The sequence below is a fragment of the Marmota flaviventris genome, chromosome 1 (genome assembly GCF_047511675.1).
Source record: "Marmota flaviventris isolate mMarFla1 chromosome 1, mMarFla1.hap1, whole genome shotgun sequence".
Lineage (NCBI taxonomy): Eukaryota > Metazoa > Chordata > Mammalia > Rodentia > Sciuridae > Marmota > Marmota flaviventris.
Window position 1 is genome coordinate 180,567,323 of NC_092498.1, and position 22,058 is coordinate 180,589,380.

Below are 22,058 nucleotides of genomic sequence, written 5' to 3' on the forward strand. Positions count from 1 at the left end.
GGCAGTCAGAAACCAAGGTGTTCATTGATTCAGGAAATGGAAATAAAAAATCAATTGCTTATTGAAAAGTGAGAGGGAATGAAAATACCTGTAAATAAAATCTCTTCAGGTGAGAGAATTTTTGCAATTGAAAGAGTCTTAAAAATGTTTACAATTGTTCCACCATAGTGATGATTAATAATAATTAGAAATTATTATCCAGATTCCAGCATAAGAGTTGAAAGATAATAACTTGAAATCTTCAGTACAAACCTCATTGAAGACTGAAGGGTCTCTGCTGCCTCTACATTTGTTAGGCTTTATAGTTAGACTGAATGATCCTAGATAAACCTCAAGAGGTTTCTTCAGCAGTTGCTCAAAGCCTCAGTAACTTTTGCCTTATTATTTCTTTTAAAATTCTTTCTAAAATTAAAAAAAAGGTTAATTACACTTTGCATTGTGAGTTGTTCTCAAGATAAAGTTGAACAAACTCCCTGACAGTAGGGAGAAATATTCTAAGTCTATCCCCATAGTATTTTTGATTTCCCTGCACACCCATGCACCCACACAAGGAGGGAATGAGTTAACAATATTTCCTGTTAATTTATTCAAAGGCTTAACATTTTTGTCAGGAAGTTGACACTATTTTAAATATTAGTCCTTGATGTAGAAGTATAAACCCTGGTTTTCTTTTGATTTCTGATTTTGATATCTTAGAAGAAAAGGAAAACATTTATACTTGTAAGCTAAACACACTTGACCTGGCTTCCTGCCCTATTCTGCCTTGTGAAAACACAGTCATGAGAACCAGCTGCCAAAGGCAGAAGGTGCTGAGAGTCCAAAGACTCAAGACAAATGGAAGGTTGCACAAAGGTCAGCTTGTCGGGGACTTGGTGACAGAAGGACATCTTGGGCAACAGCAAGACAGAAAGGTCCCTACACCTTTTAAACCCTTCCAGACTGCTCTAGCCAGTAGCTCTTAGTTCCATCAACCTTATATTTTTATTTACATTTGCGGAGTTGCCTCAACAGATAGTAAGTATTGAAAATCTTGTCTTTATTCCTCACATAGCATCTTTAATGACCATATCATCTATGGTCACTAAGTATGTTTTGAGTGAATTAGTTAATGAATTAATTAGGGACTTTTGGACACTTGAAAATAAGGAAGGTCATATTTTAATCCCCTGGTTCAACAGAGGCCTCTCTTCAGGACGGATGGAAGGAAAAGCAAAGGGAATTAATCTGAATGAACACTTGGCTGGGAACTGAATGTGACAACACAGAATCAGAAATCAAGTCTTGTTGTGAAGGGAAAATTGCTAAGGGAAAAAAAATTGACTGTGTTCAGTTCTGGGACAAAACATCAAAGATAGATTTTGCCAACCTGCAGAGAATGCTCAGAAAAGGAAAGCCAAGCATAGGAGGTAGTGTCATTTGACCTTGAAAAACCTGATCTTATAGAAGGGATGAGGTTAGGCTGAGATGTTGACAACTGTATCCTTAATCACTGGAAATGCTGAATGAGATGTATGTTTCCCAGAAATTGAACGGACAGGTTCTGAAGGATACCATGCAATATTCTTCCAGATTGGTAGGGCAAGACTTAAGCAAAGGAGTAAACACAATTGTGTTGGCTTGTGTGGTTTTTGTGTCTCCAGTCCTCTGGGCAGTTATTGGGATCCCAGACGTTCACTACATCAGAACGAACATTTTGAAATCAAAATTGTCTCAAAATGGATGCAACATCTGTAAGTTGTGAAGTATGTTTGGTCTTACCATAGGTGGTCAGAGGCTAGGTGTCATTTAATTCAGTGTTGTAAGTTAGACATCTGAGTGGATGACTTCCGGGTTCCCCATGAACCCCGTGATTGAGTGAAATGGTGGTAAACAAGGGGAAGTTGAGAACACAAAGCTGACCTTGCTTCCTGACAACTAGCCCCTCTGATACCATCCTCTTCCTTGCCTACTTTTAAGTCAAATACGTTTTTGTTTTTGATCCTTTGGCTTTTGTCACTTTTACCTTTGCTTTTGTTCTTCAGCCAATGAATATTTTCTTCATCTCCACCCACTTTCATAGACCTTCTTTCTCCTTCATGATCCTTGGTAAAGTGTCTCTTTCTTCTTTCTCCAGAAGCCTTTCCATTTCCCTTTTGTCTTGAGATGGTGACTCAGAAACATCTATGGTTTTGAAATAATGGAAGGTTTCATTTTCTATAGGATCATGAGTGTCAAAAGGCAAAGGACTCAAGAGTCCAATGGACATGGCTAGTAACAAAGATATAAAACTTGCAGCAAAGAGTGAATGAAGTCATCATTTTCAAAGCAAGATGGGCCCACAGAGGTTATTTTAGGGGTTTGGAGCTAGATATGAACTAGTCATGTACTTTATATTCTTAAAAGGCACTGGCTCATCATTCTGGAAGTACTTTTCAAAAGCCACTGTCAACCATGATTAGGATGCATTTTAAACTATATATTGTGCTGTGGTTCCATTGTGAGTTAAATCCAATTTTGTATGCCAGGCTGGGAACTAAACCACCTTTTGCCACTGTTTTAAATCCATTAAAAAGACATTATGGTTGCCAAATAATGGATTTGTAAACAGACAGTTGGAATCTGTAAGTGAAATTAGAAGTCAGGTGCCAATGGGTAGAATGGTTAAAAGGTGATTTGATGTGCTTAATTTATCTGATATTCTTAATAAGGTCAAATAAATTATATAAGAAAGTGGGTTCACATAAAAAACAAAAATCATGAGGTCTTTAATTTCTCTGCAGCATGGGTGTGACCTACATAAAGTCTCTTGCAAAGTCCACAAAAGAGTAACCAAAGAATTCTATTCCTGGAAGATTAAGCATTGGGAAGTTGTTAGGAGTTCATTCTGTGGTTCTAGAAAACTCTTCTTTCACTCAAGTCTGCACATACAAAGCACTTACAGCAATTCTAGCCAACAGCCTTTGCACTGATAGAGTTTCAGGGTGAAGGAGAGAGACCTCACAAAAGTTTCCATATTCAAAATAAAAGTAACAGAAGTTCCACAGACCACATGTCTCAGATGGAGGTGATAGCAAACAGGAAGAAGAAAGCAAGAGAAACTAGTTGGATGAGAAGATTAGTTGCAGAGAAAAATCCACTGGAGTAGCCATTTCTATGGAAGAGATGAAGTCAATCAAGAATTCACTCATAAAACTTCAACTGATGAAGGATCTGGAGATATTCTAAGTAATACAACTATTTTCAGTTCAGACAAACCCAGATTCAAAACCCAGTCCATCTCCCCAACAGATACAAACTTTGGTCACATTTTGTTTTAACCTTCTTAAGTAACAACATTTAATATTAACATTTCAGGTTGTAATACTCAGCTCTTAGAGTTGTAAGAAATCAAACATCTTTAGGATTATATTAAATATCATATAATCATCTTAGGGGATCAGTGCATAATCTCCAACTATGAATGCACAAATGAGAACATTACAACATACTACTTTTATCATAAAAAATCAAGTAGAGGAACAGCAAAGCAAATTAATGCCAGAAAATATTCTGTATAGTTTCCATTCAATGTCTTTACTACCTCATAATGGAAAGTGTCATAAAGTAAATATGAATGATAGAAGATCCTTGATTTGAAGAATGACACACTTGTGTGCATAATTTTCTACTTATGAAATTAGAGTGCTGGAATAATATTTTATCCAGGTTTTTAATAATGGAGGTAATGAGGTTTTTGTTTTGTTTTGGTTTGGTTTTTACTAGACTTTCTTTTTTAAATCTCCCATATCCTTTGTAATTCTACAGATAATTTTTTTGCTAACAAAAAAATCCTAAAGGTCCCACTCAGGAATCGAGGGGCTTGGCATCAGACCCAGATTTGCATCTATCCCATCTCTTCTCCCTTCTAAACTGTGTAAGTGTTCATGGACCAGTTGGTATTTTCTAATTGGGAATTACTTAATTTAATTTATTCAATTAATTTTTAGGGAGGTTACTGGGGATTTAACCCAGAGTGCTCAACTGCTGAGCCACATTCCCAAACCAATGAAGATATTTTAAAGTCAGTATAATTCAGTTAAATAGAAAGCCTCTTTTCTTTAAAACAATAGTAACAACAATAATAGTTTTATATTGAGTGTCAACTATGTGTAATACTGTACTGTGCTAAGCACTTTGTGTGAATCTTGTCAGTGAACCTCACAAGAGCCCATGAAGGGAGTTACTATCATATTCTCCACTTTAGAGAGGCTAACACACACACACACACACAAACACACACACAACTTACCCAACACAATACAACGAGTAAGTGGTGGAACTAAAACATTAAAACGTTGGACAACATAATTTCAAGATAAGATTTTCTATGTGATTTTATAGGCTGCCTTGTTCACCTTCTAGGCTCTCGAGGTTTACCACAGTACCAGATTCTGACACCTGCCTCCAGATTTTCCTGTTATGTCTCGTCTCTCTGTGTTGTCTCTTTGCACTCAATCTTCTCATTTTGAAAAATTTCCTTGCCACTCTGTAAGTCCCTCTGACATAACTCCATTTCCATGTTTATATCAAGGCCATTCAGCCACCCACTGGCTCAAAACTTTTTTTTGAATATTCATGAATACTCCTACTACATATTGTATTTCACACCCCATCAAGACATCAAACAAAGTTAGTTATATGTTTTTAAATGCATTACCAGACATATGAGTCAGAATCTGCTTTTCTAAAGGAGAATGAAACCTGAAAGTTGCTATTTCATTTTGAGACTGGGCCATTTCCTAGGAACCTAAAGAAAAGGCCTTTAGAATAGTATCAATACTAAGAAAAGACACATAAAATCCTGAGGACTCTTTTCCACCATAGTTGTATACAACATTCAAGCATATTATGTGGTCTAATTTACTTTAGAGTTACTTTTATAATCAAAATGTTATAAAACATATCTTCCTCTCTGCACTTGGAAGAAATGTAATTAGAACTTTTTTAAGCTTTAAAAAAAAAGTTGATTTGATTCTTTTTCAATGGATGATAAAGCCCTATCCTTTTAAGTTAAATTGCTACCAAGCAACTGCTAAGGACAGTTCAGAAGTGGTTTGCAAATCTGAGGCATGACAGTGTATTTTTCTCCTCTAATTTTGTACCTAAGTCTTTAAGAGAAAAAAGAGGTCAAGGAGGAAATTTGGAGCAGATAATGAACATAAACTTTAGCATACTAATAATATAATAAAATGATATGGCTGGTTTCAATTATTTTTATCCCAAATTGTCTTCCTAAAACAGGCTTATGTCCTGCTACAGGTGTAAGTAATGAGAACTTTGGATTAATGTTTTCTAACTGAGTGAAAGGTTATCTTTGTGAATGATCCTTTGAGCTCAGGCATAAATGTAAGTCCCAGAAACTCATTTAAGCCACAAGAAACACTACAGAAATTATCTGTGGAAGAAATGCCTATATTGGGCACAGATCTGAAAGCATCGTAAATTACACATATTTTATGTAAGAAGGTTACATGCAAACAGTTCATAGTTTATGTTCTTCCAATTTAACCATGAGCCTCATCTTCGTTACAGTTTTCTCTATTTTTCGTTGAGATTTGAGAGGCATTTGGAAGTGCCCTATTTAGCTGGAAACAGATGGCCTATTCTGCTTCTTCCTAGGATCAATCAGAAAGCTCTCCAGTAGCTGCTCAACCGTGGTTTCAGATTGTTTGACATTTTTCATTCTTTCTAGGGTTCTGTGCATGTGTGTGTATGTGCGCGCATGTGATGATGGTTTATTTTGGCAGTTTAATCATTGCTGAAGTAAAATGCTATATCTCAGTCATCAATATCCAGGACTCTTCTCTTGTCCACACTTTTCAAATTTAAAGTAAACTGTGGAGAAATGACAAATTCTGGATTAGTGTTAACATAAGTGGTACTTTTTTCTTGACAATACTAACAGCACATAATGTTTATTGCTCTGAAAGATCGATCACCAGTGGAACTAGGGCAGACATGGTACATGCATCAAAATGTGAAACCCTTCCATCTTTTTTTTTTAAAGAGAGAGAGAGAGAGAGAATTTTTTTTTAATATTTATTTTTTAGTTCTCGGCGGACACAACATCTTTGTTTGTAACCCTTCCATCTTTATCCCATCAATATTTTCTGATAATCTTCAATCAAATAATTAAAAACAAATGAAAAAGGAATTTGCTGTCACTAGTTCCGACACAGCATTTGTATTAAAAAGAAACAGTCGGCCATTTGTGAAGAAACATTACAGAATCTTACTTCATAAAATCTTGGACCAGAAAGAGAACCTAGAGATTACTCAATTCTATCACCTCACATTCAAGTATGAGAAATAGAAGATCAGAACAATTCATTGATACATAAAGGATCACACAGCTATTTAATTAGTGATAAGACCAAGCATGGGATCTAAATATCTTGACTCATTCCACTTCATACTATTTTATGATCAATCATTATTGTTTCTGCCTTTTCTTCAAAAGTAGACCACATTGACAATGTGAAATACTCCTTGGTTTATGAGAATGACAGTGTGAGATTAGCAAAGCCCAAAGTAATGACCACTTTCCTGTCAAATTGGAACCTCAAACATATGGATGCCTTCTTAGTGGAATCAACAAATCACTGTCAAATGCTACCACATTTTTGTCCTGAATTATCCTTGATCACATCTCATAAAATGGGGATGCAGTAGATAGTAGGAATGAGTTTTGAAGAACAAGGCAGAATATGTCCTTGATTATGATTCTTAAATTACAATGTGAAAAGCCCATAGTTTAGTTAATATTAATGCACTGATATTAATTTCACAATTTTGACAAATGTACAGTTGTGATGTAAGATATTAAAATTGGGGGAAAATATACCGTACACAGGGACTCTCTGTACTCTTTGCGACTTTTGTGTACTTCTAAAAGTATTTACAAAAAAAAATTGTTAAAGCAAAAAGGAAAAATATTATAATGACAGGCACTAGGTGAACCTTCAAGAATCATGACAAGTATGTTTCTTAGTGATGATGTTTCTTATCCATGCAGTGGAGTACAGATATTTATGAGACAATGCAAATAAAATATCAAACTTTTCTCTTGTATTTACTCCTATTAAGTGTTGGTACCAGTAAATGCTGGTACATTTTGATGCATGTACCATGTCTGCCCTAGTTCCACTGGTAATCGATCCTTCAGAGCAAGAAACATTATGTGCTGTCAAGAAAAATGTACCACTTATGCTATCACTAGTTCAGAATTTGTCATTTCTCTAAGTATTTCTCACTCCCACCATCTCCCCTCTCCCCATTTTATGAGATGTGGTCAAGGATAATTCAGGACGGAAAGGCAGAAAACTATGGTAGCATTTGACATTGATTTGTTGATTCCACTAAGAAGGCATACATACATTTGCCTTCACAAATGCTGTGGGTGTCGATTACCACCACCACAGCCCCCCATACAGATACACACAAACACACCCAACCATACACACACTCAGACTTCTAACACTTCTCAATCACCTCTGCAACCCGGCATTCCCATGCTTCAGCCCTAGGTATAAAAGCTGAAGAGAAGGAGCTCTCATGTTTTGCCCCCACTGTACTCATTTTCTCCCAATGCTCTGCCTCCCTCAGCCAGCCACCTGCTGTCTTATGAATCACAAGAAGCACAGTGTTTTTCCACCTCTCATCCTAATGACATCCAAGAGGATTAAGTGGGTCTTCAGAAGTAAGGAGGGAGTATAATCAAACATCAACTCTAGCACAGTATTTTCTGTGCTTGAAATTTGTACTTGAACTCTCTTGATCACAGTTAAAGTAACATTCCGATTTTAAATACCAAGCTAGGCTGGGTTTATACTGTGGATTATATTTAGATAATTTCATCTATTTTCTATAACATTACATCATGCTTTGGGGAGACATTCTCCCACTCAAAGTAAAAAGTAAGTCCTGAAAATGCAAACTTACTTAATAATGATTTCAACACAGCACACTCTAAAACAATAATTTAAAATAGCCTATTATAGGGCATGATGATTCTACATAGTTACATAGTTATACTATGTACTACTCTACACAGTAATAAACTATATACTTCATAAAAATGTAAATAATATAAACAAACTGCAAATTTGAAAATTGCTAAGACAGTAGATCTTAAATATTTTTACCACTAAAAAATGACTGTAAGTTGATTGATATCTTAATTAGCTTGATTATGGTGATCATTTTACAACATATGTGTGTATCAAAACATATGTGTGTAGCACATTATAAATATACACAATTTCATTTGTCAATTATAACCCAATAAAGCTGAAAATAAAGTAAAATAAGTCAGAACCTACTTCAAAGACCACTAGAGAAAAAGTGAGATAAAATTAGCACTTTATTTAGTATAGCAGAAAGAACAAGGATATTTAAGTTAGAAAGTTATGAAATCTGTATTTCAGATCTGATACTAACTTGAAAAATAAAGAAAATTGCTCAACTTGTCTGTCCCTTTCCTAAGGTAGAATTGTTGTAGGAACTGGAAAAATAATGTCGTGTGAAATTTTAGCTAAGAATTTGGTATCCAGTAATGTTGGCTGCTGTCATAAATTTTGGTGCTCCACCTTGGCCCCTTAGCCTGTGAGATTTGATTCCGTAGGTTCTAGTTGCCCGAGGCATTTTCCAAGCTCCTCTGTTAGTAGGCAAGGTACTGCTGAAGAACTAAAACTCTCCAAAGCAGACCTCAACTAATGATGGATAATGTTATCCTTCCCTAAGCTAAGAGGGCAACGATTTCTACATTGGTTGAGACATTTCCCAATGTTATTAAGTTCCAGTTCACTATAGTGCTAATTTTCCTGATGATGCCTACTTTGTTGTCTTCCTTTCCTTCTCTGTGTCCCTTTCCTGCTATTTCCCTAAAGATGTTTGCTGGACCAAACAGAAGACAGATTTGGGCTAGAATCCCAACACTGCTGTTTTGAACAAGTCATTTAATATCTCTGAGCTTTAGTTTTCTAATCTTTTGGACAGATATAATAATTCCTAAGTTGTCATGATCACTAATGAAATAATGAATCAGAATGCACGTGGTCATTGTACCTGTTCCACAAATTGGTGCATGTAAATGAGACAGAAAAATGTGCCACCCCGCAGAGTTTGAAGTACAGATAGCTGTCAGTAAAATAGTAATCAGATGCTAACCTACTAACAGGAAAACCCTCGCCTGGGCTCCGTTCTTGCTAACTCCCATTACAACATGGTTTATTCCTAACTAGAACATGACTTTGAATTACAAGAATTATGAGTTGCTAATTCCTTCTCCCCTTTCTCTCCCTATATGCACACATTTAAACACACATCTAAATCTGATTTAACAAGCTTGTATTTTATTGAGTCATTTTTCATTTTACTGAATTATATAACCAAAGAGATTTAGTCTGGGTTTTCCTTAAATTTCATATTTTTATTCCTAGCCTAAAATACCTATTAACTTACCAAATGCTAATGTAAATCAAACTTTCCAGGAATGCATCTGTTGTAGAAAACAGGTCACACCTGTACAAATTGTGAATGCACAATATAATTAGTAAAACTGTATATGTTTTTGTACAAAGCCCTAGAGAATAAAATAATAAGAAATTCCTTTTTAGTGTTAAATGTGTATATTTGAGCAAAACACTAGGCCCATGGTCAGTATGTACTGATAAATACACATAATGAATTATCAGGAGAATTATCTACTTTTCTAGGTATGCTCATTCAGAGTCATTCTCTCTTTGAGATTGACTGATCACTTATTTATTTCACAAATCTCTGTTCATGTAATCTTAATCTATTTTAGTAACAACAGCATTATTGTGGGATCTCTTGTTTTTATCATGTGGCAGTGTTTGCAGCATATTTAGATTCTACTGCATGTTCTGTGTGCTTTTTCCTTCAAAATGTTCTTTCAAAAAAAAAAAATGAGCAGAAGCAGACAGACTGTTCCAGGACATCCCTTCCTTTAGAGACATGAGTTCCTCCAGCTTAAAAAAAGACTGGATTCCAAATTGGTTAAATTGCTTCTTCTGTACAGTGAAGGGACATGTTGTCTGACTACAGTGGAACATGTGCTCTCATTTCTGACTAGCTGTTCTGTGAAGAAGTTTTATTTAGCCCGCATAGCCAATCCCCGGATTTGTGGGTGTTACCTCCTTTCCAAGTTACCAGTTTTTTTCATGATCATTATTACTTCTGCTCTGTCAGCTGTAACACAGTTTAGTAGCAACCCTTTTTAGAAAACAAAATGTTTCTCAAAATAGATGGAACAGTTGGCCAGACAGAAAAGAGATACAGTATCAACAAGAAGTAGGTCTGTTGTTCATCTGTGTGTTGCTCCCTGGACCACTCTGAGAGGCAATCTCACACATATGTCAAGGAACTGGCATCGAGTGAGGTTATCATCTCTTATCCTAACATAAATTTATACCCTATTTTATTTAGAATATCAATTGATATGAAAACTGATTTGGTCCAGAGAATACTTACATGTTTCATTTTTTTGTTCAAATTAAGACTCTTAAGCAAATGTACTAGCTAGCTTTTTTACTTTTTTCATAAGATAACTTGGAATTCCATAAGTAAATAAGTGCTTTAATTCAACTAAACATGAACAAATGGGTCCAGTTGTATGTATATTCATGTTCTGACTGTGTAGCAGAGCCAGCTGAGAAGAAGCAGGAGCTTTAGGGTGGATTTTTTTGTTTGTTTTTTGGTTTTTTTCCCTCTGTGCATCAACTAAAATAAAAATTAGGTCATGCAGTATTTACTCTCAGGGCAAAGTGACATTTTTCAGCTGCTTAGATTTCCCTATTATTAGCAGAAATGACCAATGTGGAACAAAGGGACAAGCCCCTTTAATCACTTATTTGTCATGCAGAGATGATATGACATTCCTTTCAGAGCACAACTGGGATGACTCCTGAAAAACAGACAGCCTATCAGTTACCCAACATCTCATTGTTGTCCATACTCAACAATGATCAATCAGATGCCCATGAGAGCGCTGTTCTGCAGCAGTCTTCCTCCTGAACAAGATGAAGAATACAGATGCCATCCCTGCTTCCTTATTTTTCCAATGTGTCTTGACTGCCTTCCCACAGAGCACAGAAGTCTAACAAAGTGTTCCAGTGCCCACCTGCTTTGCTTTTGTGATATCTCTTTCTTTTTAAATAAGTTGTCTTTATTTCTAAATCATTTTTTTCCTTAAGAGATTAAGCTAAGTTTTACTAAGTCATACTTTATTACCTCTTCCTCCTTCCCATCATTTAAAATTCTAGAACAGAGTTTTTAATCTAGGTCCTTGGACTAGGCATATTTGAAAGAGCTCTAGGAAGCCACAGGCCACTTGAAAATTTGTCCAGAATTGTGTGTGTGTGTGTGTGTGTGTGTGTGTCTCCCCAGGCACACATTGTTCTGAGAAAAGAAGTCACAGCTTTCTTTAGATTCACAACTCTCCAAATTTAAGAACTATTGTCTGCTGGATCTTCTTCCTGTGTCTATAAGTTAGGCAATGCTTAATTATATCACATTCTACTACAGTGTTCTACCCAATAAATTTTGTCACCACTTTTCTTTTTCCATTACCGTTCATTTCTGGCTTCATATTTTCTCTTACCTGTCTGAATTTTGTGATGGTATGTTCCAATTTAAGTAACAAAAGAAGGCAACAACAATGATAGTGTACCCCAAATCTCTGCCAGTAGCAGTGGTTGGCATTTTCTTCACATGGCATCTCATTTAATGCTGGTGCAACGTTACAAGTTAGAATCTCTATTTTTAAAAATGAGAAAACAAACTTAAAGAGGTTTGTGATTCCTACAACATATAGATAGCAGAGTATAGACATAAATCTGGGTTTGCATCTAGCCCTTATACCTTCCATGAAACTTTTCTAGAAAGGGTGAATAGCTGCAAACTATTAATGGGATCATCTTTTATAGCATAAAGTTCTTACATTTTATTATCATTTCCTATCATCAAAAATGTTCTTATTATATTCTGTGTATAAATCCAATACAAATTTACAATGTTCATGTGTTTTGTATCTGCATAAGTGTTATCATCTAATCTCACACTATCATAAAGATAAGAACCATTTATCTATTCATGAATGCATTTGCTTTTTAAAATAACATTTATTAAATTCTATTATTGTCGGGCTAGTTCTAGAGTATAGTGAGTTTAAGTCCTCCTTTCACATTGGCTTTTACTGGGGAGCTTTTAAACCATACCAATAACTGGACATGGCACCAGAAATTCTGACTTAATTAATTGAGGTGGAGCCTGGGCATTGTATTTTTAAAATTTCCATCTGCAGCCAGCTTGAGAACCACTGTTATGGAGTGGTACTTCTTCAAAGTGTGGTCTAGCAGCAGCAGCAGCAGTAGCATCATTTGGGAACTTGTTACAAAAGCAATTTTTTCAGCCTTTTCCCCAGCCTCCCCACTTACTATACCAGAAATGCCAGGGATGGGACCTGGCAATCTGTTTAACAAGCCCTCTAGATGTTTCTGATGCAAACAAAAGATTAGGAAACGCTTCTCCAGAGACAGGGTGAACTGGGCACAGTACTCACCACTGAGCATTTCTCCTGGGTCTCAGGGAACACTCAGCTGCTTCAAATTTGCATTTTAATTACCCAGCACAGTTCCATAGTCTAAAACTTTAAAGTATTATTACTGCTTAAAAAATGTTATGTTTTTCCATCTCTTCCTTGACAGTCATTTAGTGAAATGTTTATAAGAAAGTGGTGGTTTGTGAATAATATCCATTAACCAGTGTTATGAACCTTACTTCCATATTACATAGAGAGACACAGAGAAGTATAAAATATTATGATTATAAAATATAAAATCTTAAAAGGCAAATATTTTCAATAAAGGATTTTAATGTAAGTCATTGTGTTGTGTTAGCATTTTAGATAATGCTGTTAATATTATATTGACTATTCTCTCATCTTTGTTAATATATATTTTAATAAATTATCACAATATAATTGATATACAATAGACATTTAAAGCATTTAACCTGGTAAAATTTGACACATGTACACAAGTGTAAAACGACTGAAGTGGGCATCAAGTTCCATTACAGGTATCCGTTACTTAGGCAAGTTTCCTCCCAACCAGAAATGCAAAATGAGGTTGCAGAGACTCTTCCCGAATGAGGAAACATAAGCTGGGGTTCATAAAGCCACTAAATATCAGTCCAAATGAATGGGGAAAATGGGGAAGGGTCTTAGAGAACAGAAACAAAGCCCACCTCACCCTGTGAACTTTAGACTCTCATGGTTCCTGTTATTTATCACCATGTAGATTTTTAAATAGGCAACCCCTTTATTTTCTTAAATTTTCCATTGAGAGGAGCTTAATGGGGCTAGTGAAATTCACAGTACCATTGCAGAGAGTAGCCGTCCCTAATTCAAGCTCTGCAGGTAGTTTCTTGCTGTAAGGTAACCCGTTTTGCTTTGGCCACCAGTCCATTCTCAAATGTGTATTTCTCTGCAGTGTGTATTATACAGAACAGTGTGCATAAAAATAATGTCTTTGTTTTTCATAGCAATAAAATCTGATACCTTGCCTTAATTTCCTTTTAACTTTCTTTCATGTTTTCCTAGAGCAAATTATTCTGTCCCTGTTTATCATTACACAGACATTGGCTAATGCCAAGATTTACTTTTCAATCTGAAATTTTTTATTCTTTTCCTTATTGCAGGTTGGCTCCACGAGTTGGGAAAGAGACTGGAATCTCCCTACTATGGCAACAATACCTTGGGGGGCCCGTCCATCCGAAGTGCCTATATTGCCGCTCTGTACTTCACTCTTAGCAGCCTCACCAGCGTGGGGTTTGGGAACGTCTCTGCTAACACAGATGCAGAGAAGATCTTCTCCATCTGCACCATGCTGATTGGTGGTAAGGGAACTCCTTCTTTTAGACCAAGAAAAGGAATGTGTGTCTGCCAAACATTCTGTTTGCGCTGTCCTGAAACACAATGGAGAAAAATTGGTCAAATTTGAAAGATTCTAAAAGCACTAATTAGGAAATCAGTGACAAACCTTATAATGCACATATAAATTAACAATGAAAGCCTGTGATGTTAATGAATTTCATTTTCTGGACAGATGAATAAGCACCTGATGGTTGATTTTGAAAGGTCAAGCACAGTGTTTTCTTAACATTCTGTTTACCTCCTGTGTTTGGGAGTTACATGAGTCTGAATTTGCCGGGGTATATTTGAAACTTTATTCTGTGGTCCCAAACAGATCAATGTTTTCAAATTTTGTTAATACTAATGTAGTAAGTTAAGAATGTTTGCTAGCTCATTTGATTAAAAATAAAAACCAATTTTTCACCAATTATAATAATATTATTGCACCAATGTAATAATAAGTAGTTAAAATTTATTAATCACTTCTATGTTCCATTCTCTGAGCTAAATGCTTTAGTGCAATATCATAAGCAATTCTTAAGGTAAATTTTGGGGTTTGACATTATTATCCTATTTAATAAAAAACAAGTATTACTGTTTTCTCTAAGCCTCAGACCACTCTTTTGTACTCTTCTTTGCCAGCTAACTTTATTGACTTCTGCCAATACATGGCACCAGAGGGAGACTGGCAGGCTGGAGGAGGGGAGAAGGCAGGCTGCTTCTGCTGTCCAGGCTTTGCAACTGTGGAGGCAGCCCGCCTCAGTGGCTTTTAGCTCTCAGACTCTTAGGCACTCCTAGAGCCAGCCTCCTTGGGCCTCCTCAGAAATCCCAGCATCAACTGGGGGTACCAGCACCCCAAAGTTAGAGTCATGGCTTCTTGAGGCTCTTCATAATTCCTCCTCTGAGCACTTATGTCACTTCTTCCCTTTCTAGATCCAGCTCTTAGGTTAGTTGCACCTCTTCATTTATTATGTCTGCTGTACCTTTATGCTCCCTTTTGGCTCATTCAGCCCTCCAATGCCAGGGAAACAACTCTTTATAAAAATGTCCTCTACTGAAATACTTAATATGATTTCTCTTTTCTGAACCTCCTAACCAATGTAGGATAGATACTAGTATTATCCACCTTTTTCAAATGACTAGTCTAAAGCTTTGGAAATTAAAGTAACTTCCCCAACACCACACAACCATTAAGAGGAAACATTTGAACCCTGTTGAATGCATCTCTCTTTAAAACATAGAAGGAAATTTTGCTGAATAATAAGACTGCTGTTAAGGAACAGGAGTGAACATGAACAATTACCTGGATTAAACATGGCTTGTAGGCCAGAATTTTTGTTAGTATTTTCTGACCCAAACTATTGCTTCAGAAGACTGTGCCACATTCTCTAATTGGCTTTCATTCCAGATATCAGATAGAGTTTTGAACCTTATAGTAGAAAATGTGATATTGAGCAGTATGGGGGACTCAAGAGATTCATCATTTAGCACACAGTGAAATCAAAGTGTAAAACCAAACCTGCCCTCAAGGAGCTGATAAGCCGGTTTGGAGGAGATAGGATGAAACATCGGGAAAGAATTTGGAGGATACTGGACAGTAGATAATAAGTGCCAAATCAGGAAGTTCAGAAGCAGTGAGTAGGAGAGCCAGGATAGGGAGCATTTCTTGGAAAGGCAGTGTTCGCGGCAGAGTTGCTGAAGTAGCATGCTGGGACTGCAGCAATCTAACAGGCTCTTGGCTGATGCTAAGCAGTCACAGCCTAGGGAGCAGAGAACAAGAATTCTTATTTTCTGAAGAGCTAACTGTGCCAGACCCTGTGGTGGCTATTTCATCTCCAGTGTTATGACTTATATAATTTCCACTCTCCCTTGATGGCCCATCTTTCTGCCTAGCAAAATGACAAGCATTTTGCAAATAAACACCATCTATACTTATTTAATATTGGCCCATGTTTCTTCTACTCCTGATGGAAATGTTGGAAAAGGCTCAAAGGCTCAAGGCTTAAGCCTCCTAATTTAATATTTGAAAAATCTGTTAAATAGATGAGCTTATTCTCTAGTGATCCGCCTACTACATTGTGAGTGCTCCTCAATCAGAAATTGTTAAAGCATAAGCTTTTTCCTGCTGTTCACTCAAGGTAGGAGCTCCACCAGTCACAAGGCCCAAAGGCACAGGAAATAATCTGATAATGTCTCGTTGTCAGTTCTTTGTTAAATGTTTATTGAGCAAATTCCCTGGGATAAAATCCTGGTACGGTGCTCATGGATAAGTGGTATTAAAACTTTAGGTGACTTCACCAGCACTCTGCTTTTGAATGTTACATGGCATCTAAGAGACTTGACTTTACTGGTTAAAACTCTCTAAATTTGCATTTAGGCTAAGACAAATGATGCCTGCATTTTAGTATTTCCTCATTCACTAATTACTTGTGTAACATGGAGAACTAATCATAAAAGCACATGATATTGAGCACTTTGTTCATTTATTTTTTTTTTCAAATCAAAAACTCAAAATGCTTTATGAACTCTAAATACACACTCACCAATACCACACACTGAAGCATCATAGTACAATGGCTGAAAACTCACAGCAAAGGGAAACTTATAAAAGAAGCAGAGTAAAAACACTTTACAGCAACAAAGGATTTCAAGGAGACAATGGAAATCAGACCATAAAATAATGACATCTTCAAATTGTAAAGGAAATATGTGCAATGGAAAATTCTACAACATGTCATTCAAAAATATATGCTATAATGTTCTATATGCTTTATAGTTTACTTATTATTTCTAGTATATTGAAAAACAACTGATGCTGTTTTCAGGAAAAATTTTTCTTTATATAGTTTTTTCTTTTTTTTTAATTTTTTATTGTTGGCTGTTCAAAACATTACATAGTTCTTGATATATCATATTTCACAATTTGATTCAAGTGGGTTATGAGCTCCCATTTTTACCCCATATACAGATTGCAGAATCACATCAGTTACACATCCATTGATTTACATATTGCCATACTAGTGTCTGTTGTATTCTGCTGCCTTTCCTATCCTCTACTATCACCCCTCCCCTCCCCTCCCCTCCCCTCTTCTCTCTCTGCCCCCTCTACTGACATTCGTTTGTCCCCCTTGTATTATTTTTCCCCGTCCCCTCACTTCCTCTTGTATGTACTTTTGTATAACTCTGAGGGTCTCCTTCCGTTTCCATGCATTTTCCCTTCTCTCTCCCTTTCCCTAGCACCTCTCATCCCTGTTTAATGTTAATCTTCTTCTCATGCTCTTCGACCCTACTCTGTTCTTAGTTACTCTCCTTATATCAAAGAAGACATTTGGCATTTGTTTTTTAGGGATTGGCTAGCTTCACTTAGCATAATCTGCTCTAATGCCATCCATTTCCCTGTAAATTCTATGATTTTGTCATTTTTTAATGCAGAGTAATACTCCATTGTGTATAAATGCCACATTTTTTTATCCATTCATCCATTGAAGGGCATCTAGGTTGGTTCCACAGTCTAGCTATTGTGAATTGTGCTGCTATGAACATCGATGTAGCAGTGTCCCTGTAGCATGCTCTTTTTAGGTCTTTAGGGAATAGACCGAGAAGGGGAATAGCTGGGTCAAATGGTGGCTCCATTCCCAGCTTTCCAAGAAATCTCCATACTGCTTTCCAAATTGGCTGCACCAATTTGCAGTCCCACCAGCAATGTACAAGTGTACCCTTTTCCCCACATCCTCGCCAGCACTTGTTGTTGTTTGACTTCATAATGGCTGCCAATCTAACTGGAGTGAGATGGTATCTTAGGGTGGTTTTGATTTGCATTTCTCTGACTGCTAGAACAGGAACATACCTCAATATTGTAAAAGCAATCTATGCTAAGCCTCAGGCTAGCATCATTCTGAATGGAGAAAAATTGAAGGCATTCCCTCTAAAATCTGGAACAAGACAGGGATGCCCTCTCTCACCACTTCTGTTCAACATAGTTCTCGAAACACTGGCCAGAGCAATTAGACAGACGAAAGAAATTAAAGGCATCAAAATAGGAAAAGAAGAACTTAAATTATCACTATTTGCAGATGACATGATTCTATACCTAGCAGACCCAAAAGGGTCTACAAAGAAACTATTAGAGCTAATAAATGAATTCAGCAAAGTGGCAGGATATAAAATCAACACGCATAAATCAAAGGCATTCCTGTATATCAGCGACAAATCCTCTGAAATGGAAATGAGGACAACCACTCCATTCACAATATCTTCAAAAAAAATAAAATACTTGGGAATCAACCTAACAAAAGAGGTGAAAGACTTATACAATGAAAACTACAGAACCCTAAAGAGAGAAATAGAAGAAGATCTTAGAAGATGGAAAAATATACCCTGTTCATGGATAGGCAGAACTAACATCATCAAAATGGCGATATTACCAAAAGTTCTCTATAGGTTTAATGCAATGCCAATCAAAATCCCAACGGCATTTCTTGTAGAAATAGAGAAAGCAATCATGAAATTCATATGGAAAAATAAAAGACCCAGAATAGCAAAAACAATGCTAAGCAGGAAGTGTGAATCAGGCGGTATAGCGATACCAGACTTCAAACTATATTACAGAGCAATAGTAACAAAAACAGCATGGTACTGGTACCAAAACAGGCGGGTGGACCAATGGTACAGAATAGAGGACACAGAAACCAATCCACAAAACTACAACTATCTTATATTTGATAAAGGGGCTAAAAGCATGCAATGGAGGAAGGATAGCATCTTCAACAAATGGTGCTGGGAAAACTGGAAATCCATATGCAACAAAATGAAACTGAATCCCTTTCTCTCGCCATGCACAAAAGTGAATTCAAAATGGATCAAGGAGCTTGATATCAAATCAGAGACACGCCGTCTGATAGAAGAAAAAGTTGGCTACGATCTACATACTGTGGGGTCGGGCTCCAAATTCCTCAATAGGACACCCATAGCACAAAAGTTAATAACTAGAATCAACAAATGGGACTTACTCAAACTAAAAAGTTTTTTCTCAGCAAAAGATACAATAAGAGAGGTAAATAGAGAGCCTACATCCTGGGAACAAATCTTTACTCCTCACACTTCAGATAGAGCCCTAATATCCAGAGTATACAAAGAACTCAAAAAATTAGACAATAAGAGAATAAACAACCCAATCAACAATGGGCCAAGGACCTGAACAGACACTTCTCAGAGGAGGACATACAATCAATCAACAAGTACATGAAAAAATGCTCACCATCTCTAGCAGTCAGAGAAATGCAAATCAAAACCACTTTGTTCATTTAATTCTCATAATATTATAAGATGGAAATTATTAATACCCTAACCTAGACATAAGACCCCAGAGGTTTAGTGAGTTTAAATGTCAGGACTCCCTGGCAAAGTTATTGTAAAATATCCATTTCATTATATACTAGAAATTAATTTTATTTATTTAATATTTATAAATATACACAAATAATTTATTTTTTAAAAGAAAACAAATTTAAACATATGTTACTATGGACTTAAGTCTAGGATATCGCATTAAGAATCCCCACACAAGGCTGATGAAGTTGCTTATGGTAAAAATGCAATAGCTACTACAAATAGGCAGTAGCAATATTATCTGTCAAAATCCCAGATAGTTAATTAGGGCAAAGGTACATAGAAGCTGGGTGAAGAAAAATGAGCAGGGAAAAAAAATGGACCAATCTGGGAAGACTCTGAGAGCCTGAAGAATTTCCTCAGGAGTTCCACAGTTTTATTTATCCTTCATATATATTAAACTTCCACTTGAAGATACTATTTAAGCTTCCATATAAGCATCTGTAATTATGGACTGTGAAACCACTGATATGTGGAATGAATATTTCAAACTGTAAAAGAGATTAAGCAAAAATAATTTTAAAATTCTTACCTAGAAAACTGTATATGGACTTTGAGAACAAAAAAGAATTCTAAAAGCTTCAGACAACAATTAGAATTAATAAGTAAATTCAGTAAGTTAATATATATAAGATCCATATGTAAAAATCAATTTTATGCATGTAGACTGGTGACAACTAATTAGAAAAAATGAAATGTAAAAAAGCAATTGCAAAAGCATCCAATATGGACAAATAAATTTAATTAGTACAGTACAACACTTCTACACAGAAAACTGCAAAAAAAAAAAAACAAACAGGGAGAAAATTTACAATGTTTTTTAAATAATGGAAAGATATACAATGGTAATGGTTGGTGATGATGGACTTGGTATTGTAATGATATAAGTTTTGCCCAAACTAATGAAAAATTCAATGTAATCCCAATAGATTTGTGTTTGGGTGCACGTGAGTTATGTGTGTTTGAAAACTGACGAGCTGTTTGCAAAAGCTAGTGCAAATGAAAAGAGCTAAAACTAATAGAAATAACCATGAAAAACAAAGAAAAAAAGATTTGCACTACAAATATCAAGATGTATTAGAAAGTAATGGCAGTTACAGAAATGTGGTGTTGGCTGCAGAATAGATGGATAGGTCAAAAAAATGGACTAGAGTTCAGGAACGCCCACACATTTACAGCCACTTTATTTATGACATGGGTGGTACTGCAGTGCAAAGGGAGAACTGGTAGCAGTTTTAAATTATTGAAACTGGAAGCAGTTTCAATAAATGTTGCTGGGTCAAACATGTATCCATGAGTTGAAAAACAATCTTGATGCCTCTTACAACTGTACAAATTAGTTCTGAATGAATTCTGATATAAACATGAAAAATAGAATAATAAAGCTGCCCAAAGGGGAATTCAAGAGCATGTTGTCATGACCTTAGATTTAGCAAAAATTTTCTAAACATGAAATGAGTTCCCTAAAAGAATGATAAATCAAACTGCAGAACTTCTCTTTATCAAAAGACAGAGCAAGAAGAGCTGAGCTACAAGGTAGGAGAAAATAGTCACAAACATTTATCTGACAAAGAACTCATATATTATGTTTAAAGAACTTATATAAATTCACACACACAACTTTAAAAGTTCACAGAAACTTGAAAAATCACTTCAAAAGTAAGGGTTTTTTTTTCAGACTTTTTAGAATATTTTTTATTTGCTCTAATTAGTTATCCATGATAGCAGAATGCATTTCGATTCATTGTACACAAACAGAGCACACATTTTCATTTCTCTGGTTGTACATGATGTAGCATTGCACCACATGTGCCGTCATACATGTGCCTAGGGTAATGATATCCATCCCATTACACCATCTTTCCTACTCCCATGCCCCTTCCACTCCTCCTTCCCCTTTACCCAATCAGAGTCCCTCCATTCTCCTCATGCCCGTCCCTATTATAGGTCCACATTCACTTAACAGAGAGAACATTTGGCCTTTGGGTTTTTGGCATTGGCTTACTTCACTTAGCATGATATTCTCCAACTCCCTCCATTTACCTGCAAATGCCATAATTTTATTCTCTTTTAATGCTGAGTAATATTCCATCATGTATATGTACCACAGTTTCTTTATCCATTCCTCTATTGAAGGGCATCTAGTTTGCTTCCACAGCTTAGCAATTGTGAATTGTGCTGCTATAAACATTGAAGTGGCTGTGTTACTGTAGTATGCTGTTTTTAAGTCTTTAGGGTATAGACTAAGGATTGGGATATCTGGGTCAAATGGTGGCTCCATTCCAAGTTTTCTAAGGAATCTCCATACTGCTTTCCAGATTGGTTGCACCAATTTGCAGTCCTACCAGCAATGTATGAGTGTACTTTTTCCTGACATCCTCACCAATACTTATTGTTGCTTGTATTCTTGATATTTGCTTTTGAATGTTACATAGCATTTAAGAGATTTGACTTTACTGGTTAAAGCTCTCTAAATTTGTATTTAGGCTAAGAGAAATGATGCCTGCATTTTCATATTTCCTAATATTGCCATTCTGACAGGAGTGAGTTGAAATCTTAGAGTGGTTTTGATTTGCATTTCTCTAATTACAAGAAATGTTGAACATTTTTTCATGTATCTGTTGACTAATTATATTTCAAATACATGAAGAGAAAATAAACAAGAAAGGATGCTCAACATCATTCATAGACGTGCAAATTGAAACCAAAATTAGAC

General features: G+C 36.0%; 1 protein-coding gene across 1 annotated transcript in view; it reads left to right on the forward strand.

The window, feature by feature from the left end:
• The window catches only part of Kcnh8 (potassium voltage-gated channel subfamily H member 8), a 346,203-nt gene that overhangs the window by 256,809 nt on the left and 67,336 nt on the right, over positions 1–22,058 (forward strand). The window contains exon 8 of the mRNA XM_027923181.2: positions 13,741–13,938. Within this exon, the coding sequence (XP_027778982.1) occupies positions 13,741–13,938 (198 nt within the window). The remainder of the gene's footprint in view (positions 1–13,740; positions 13,939–22,058) is intronic.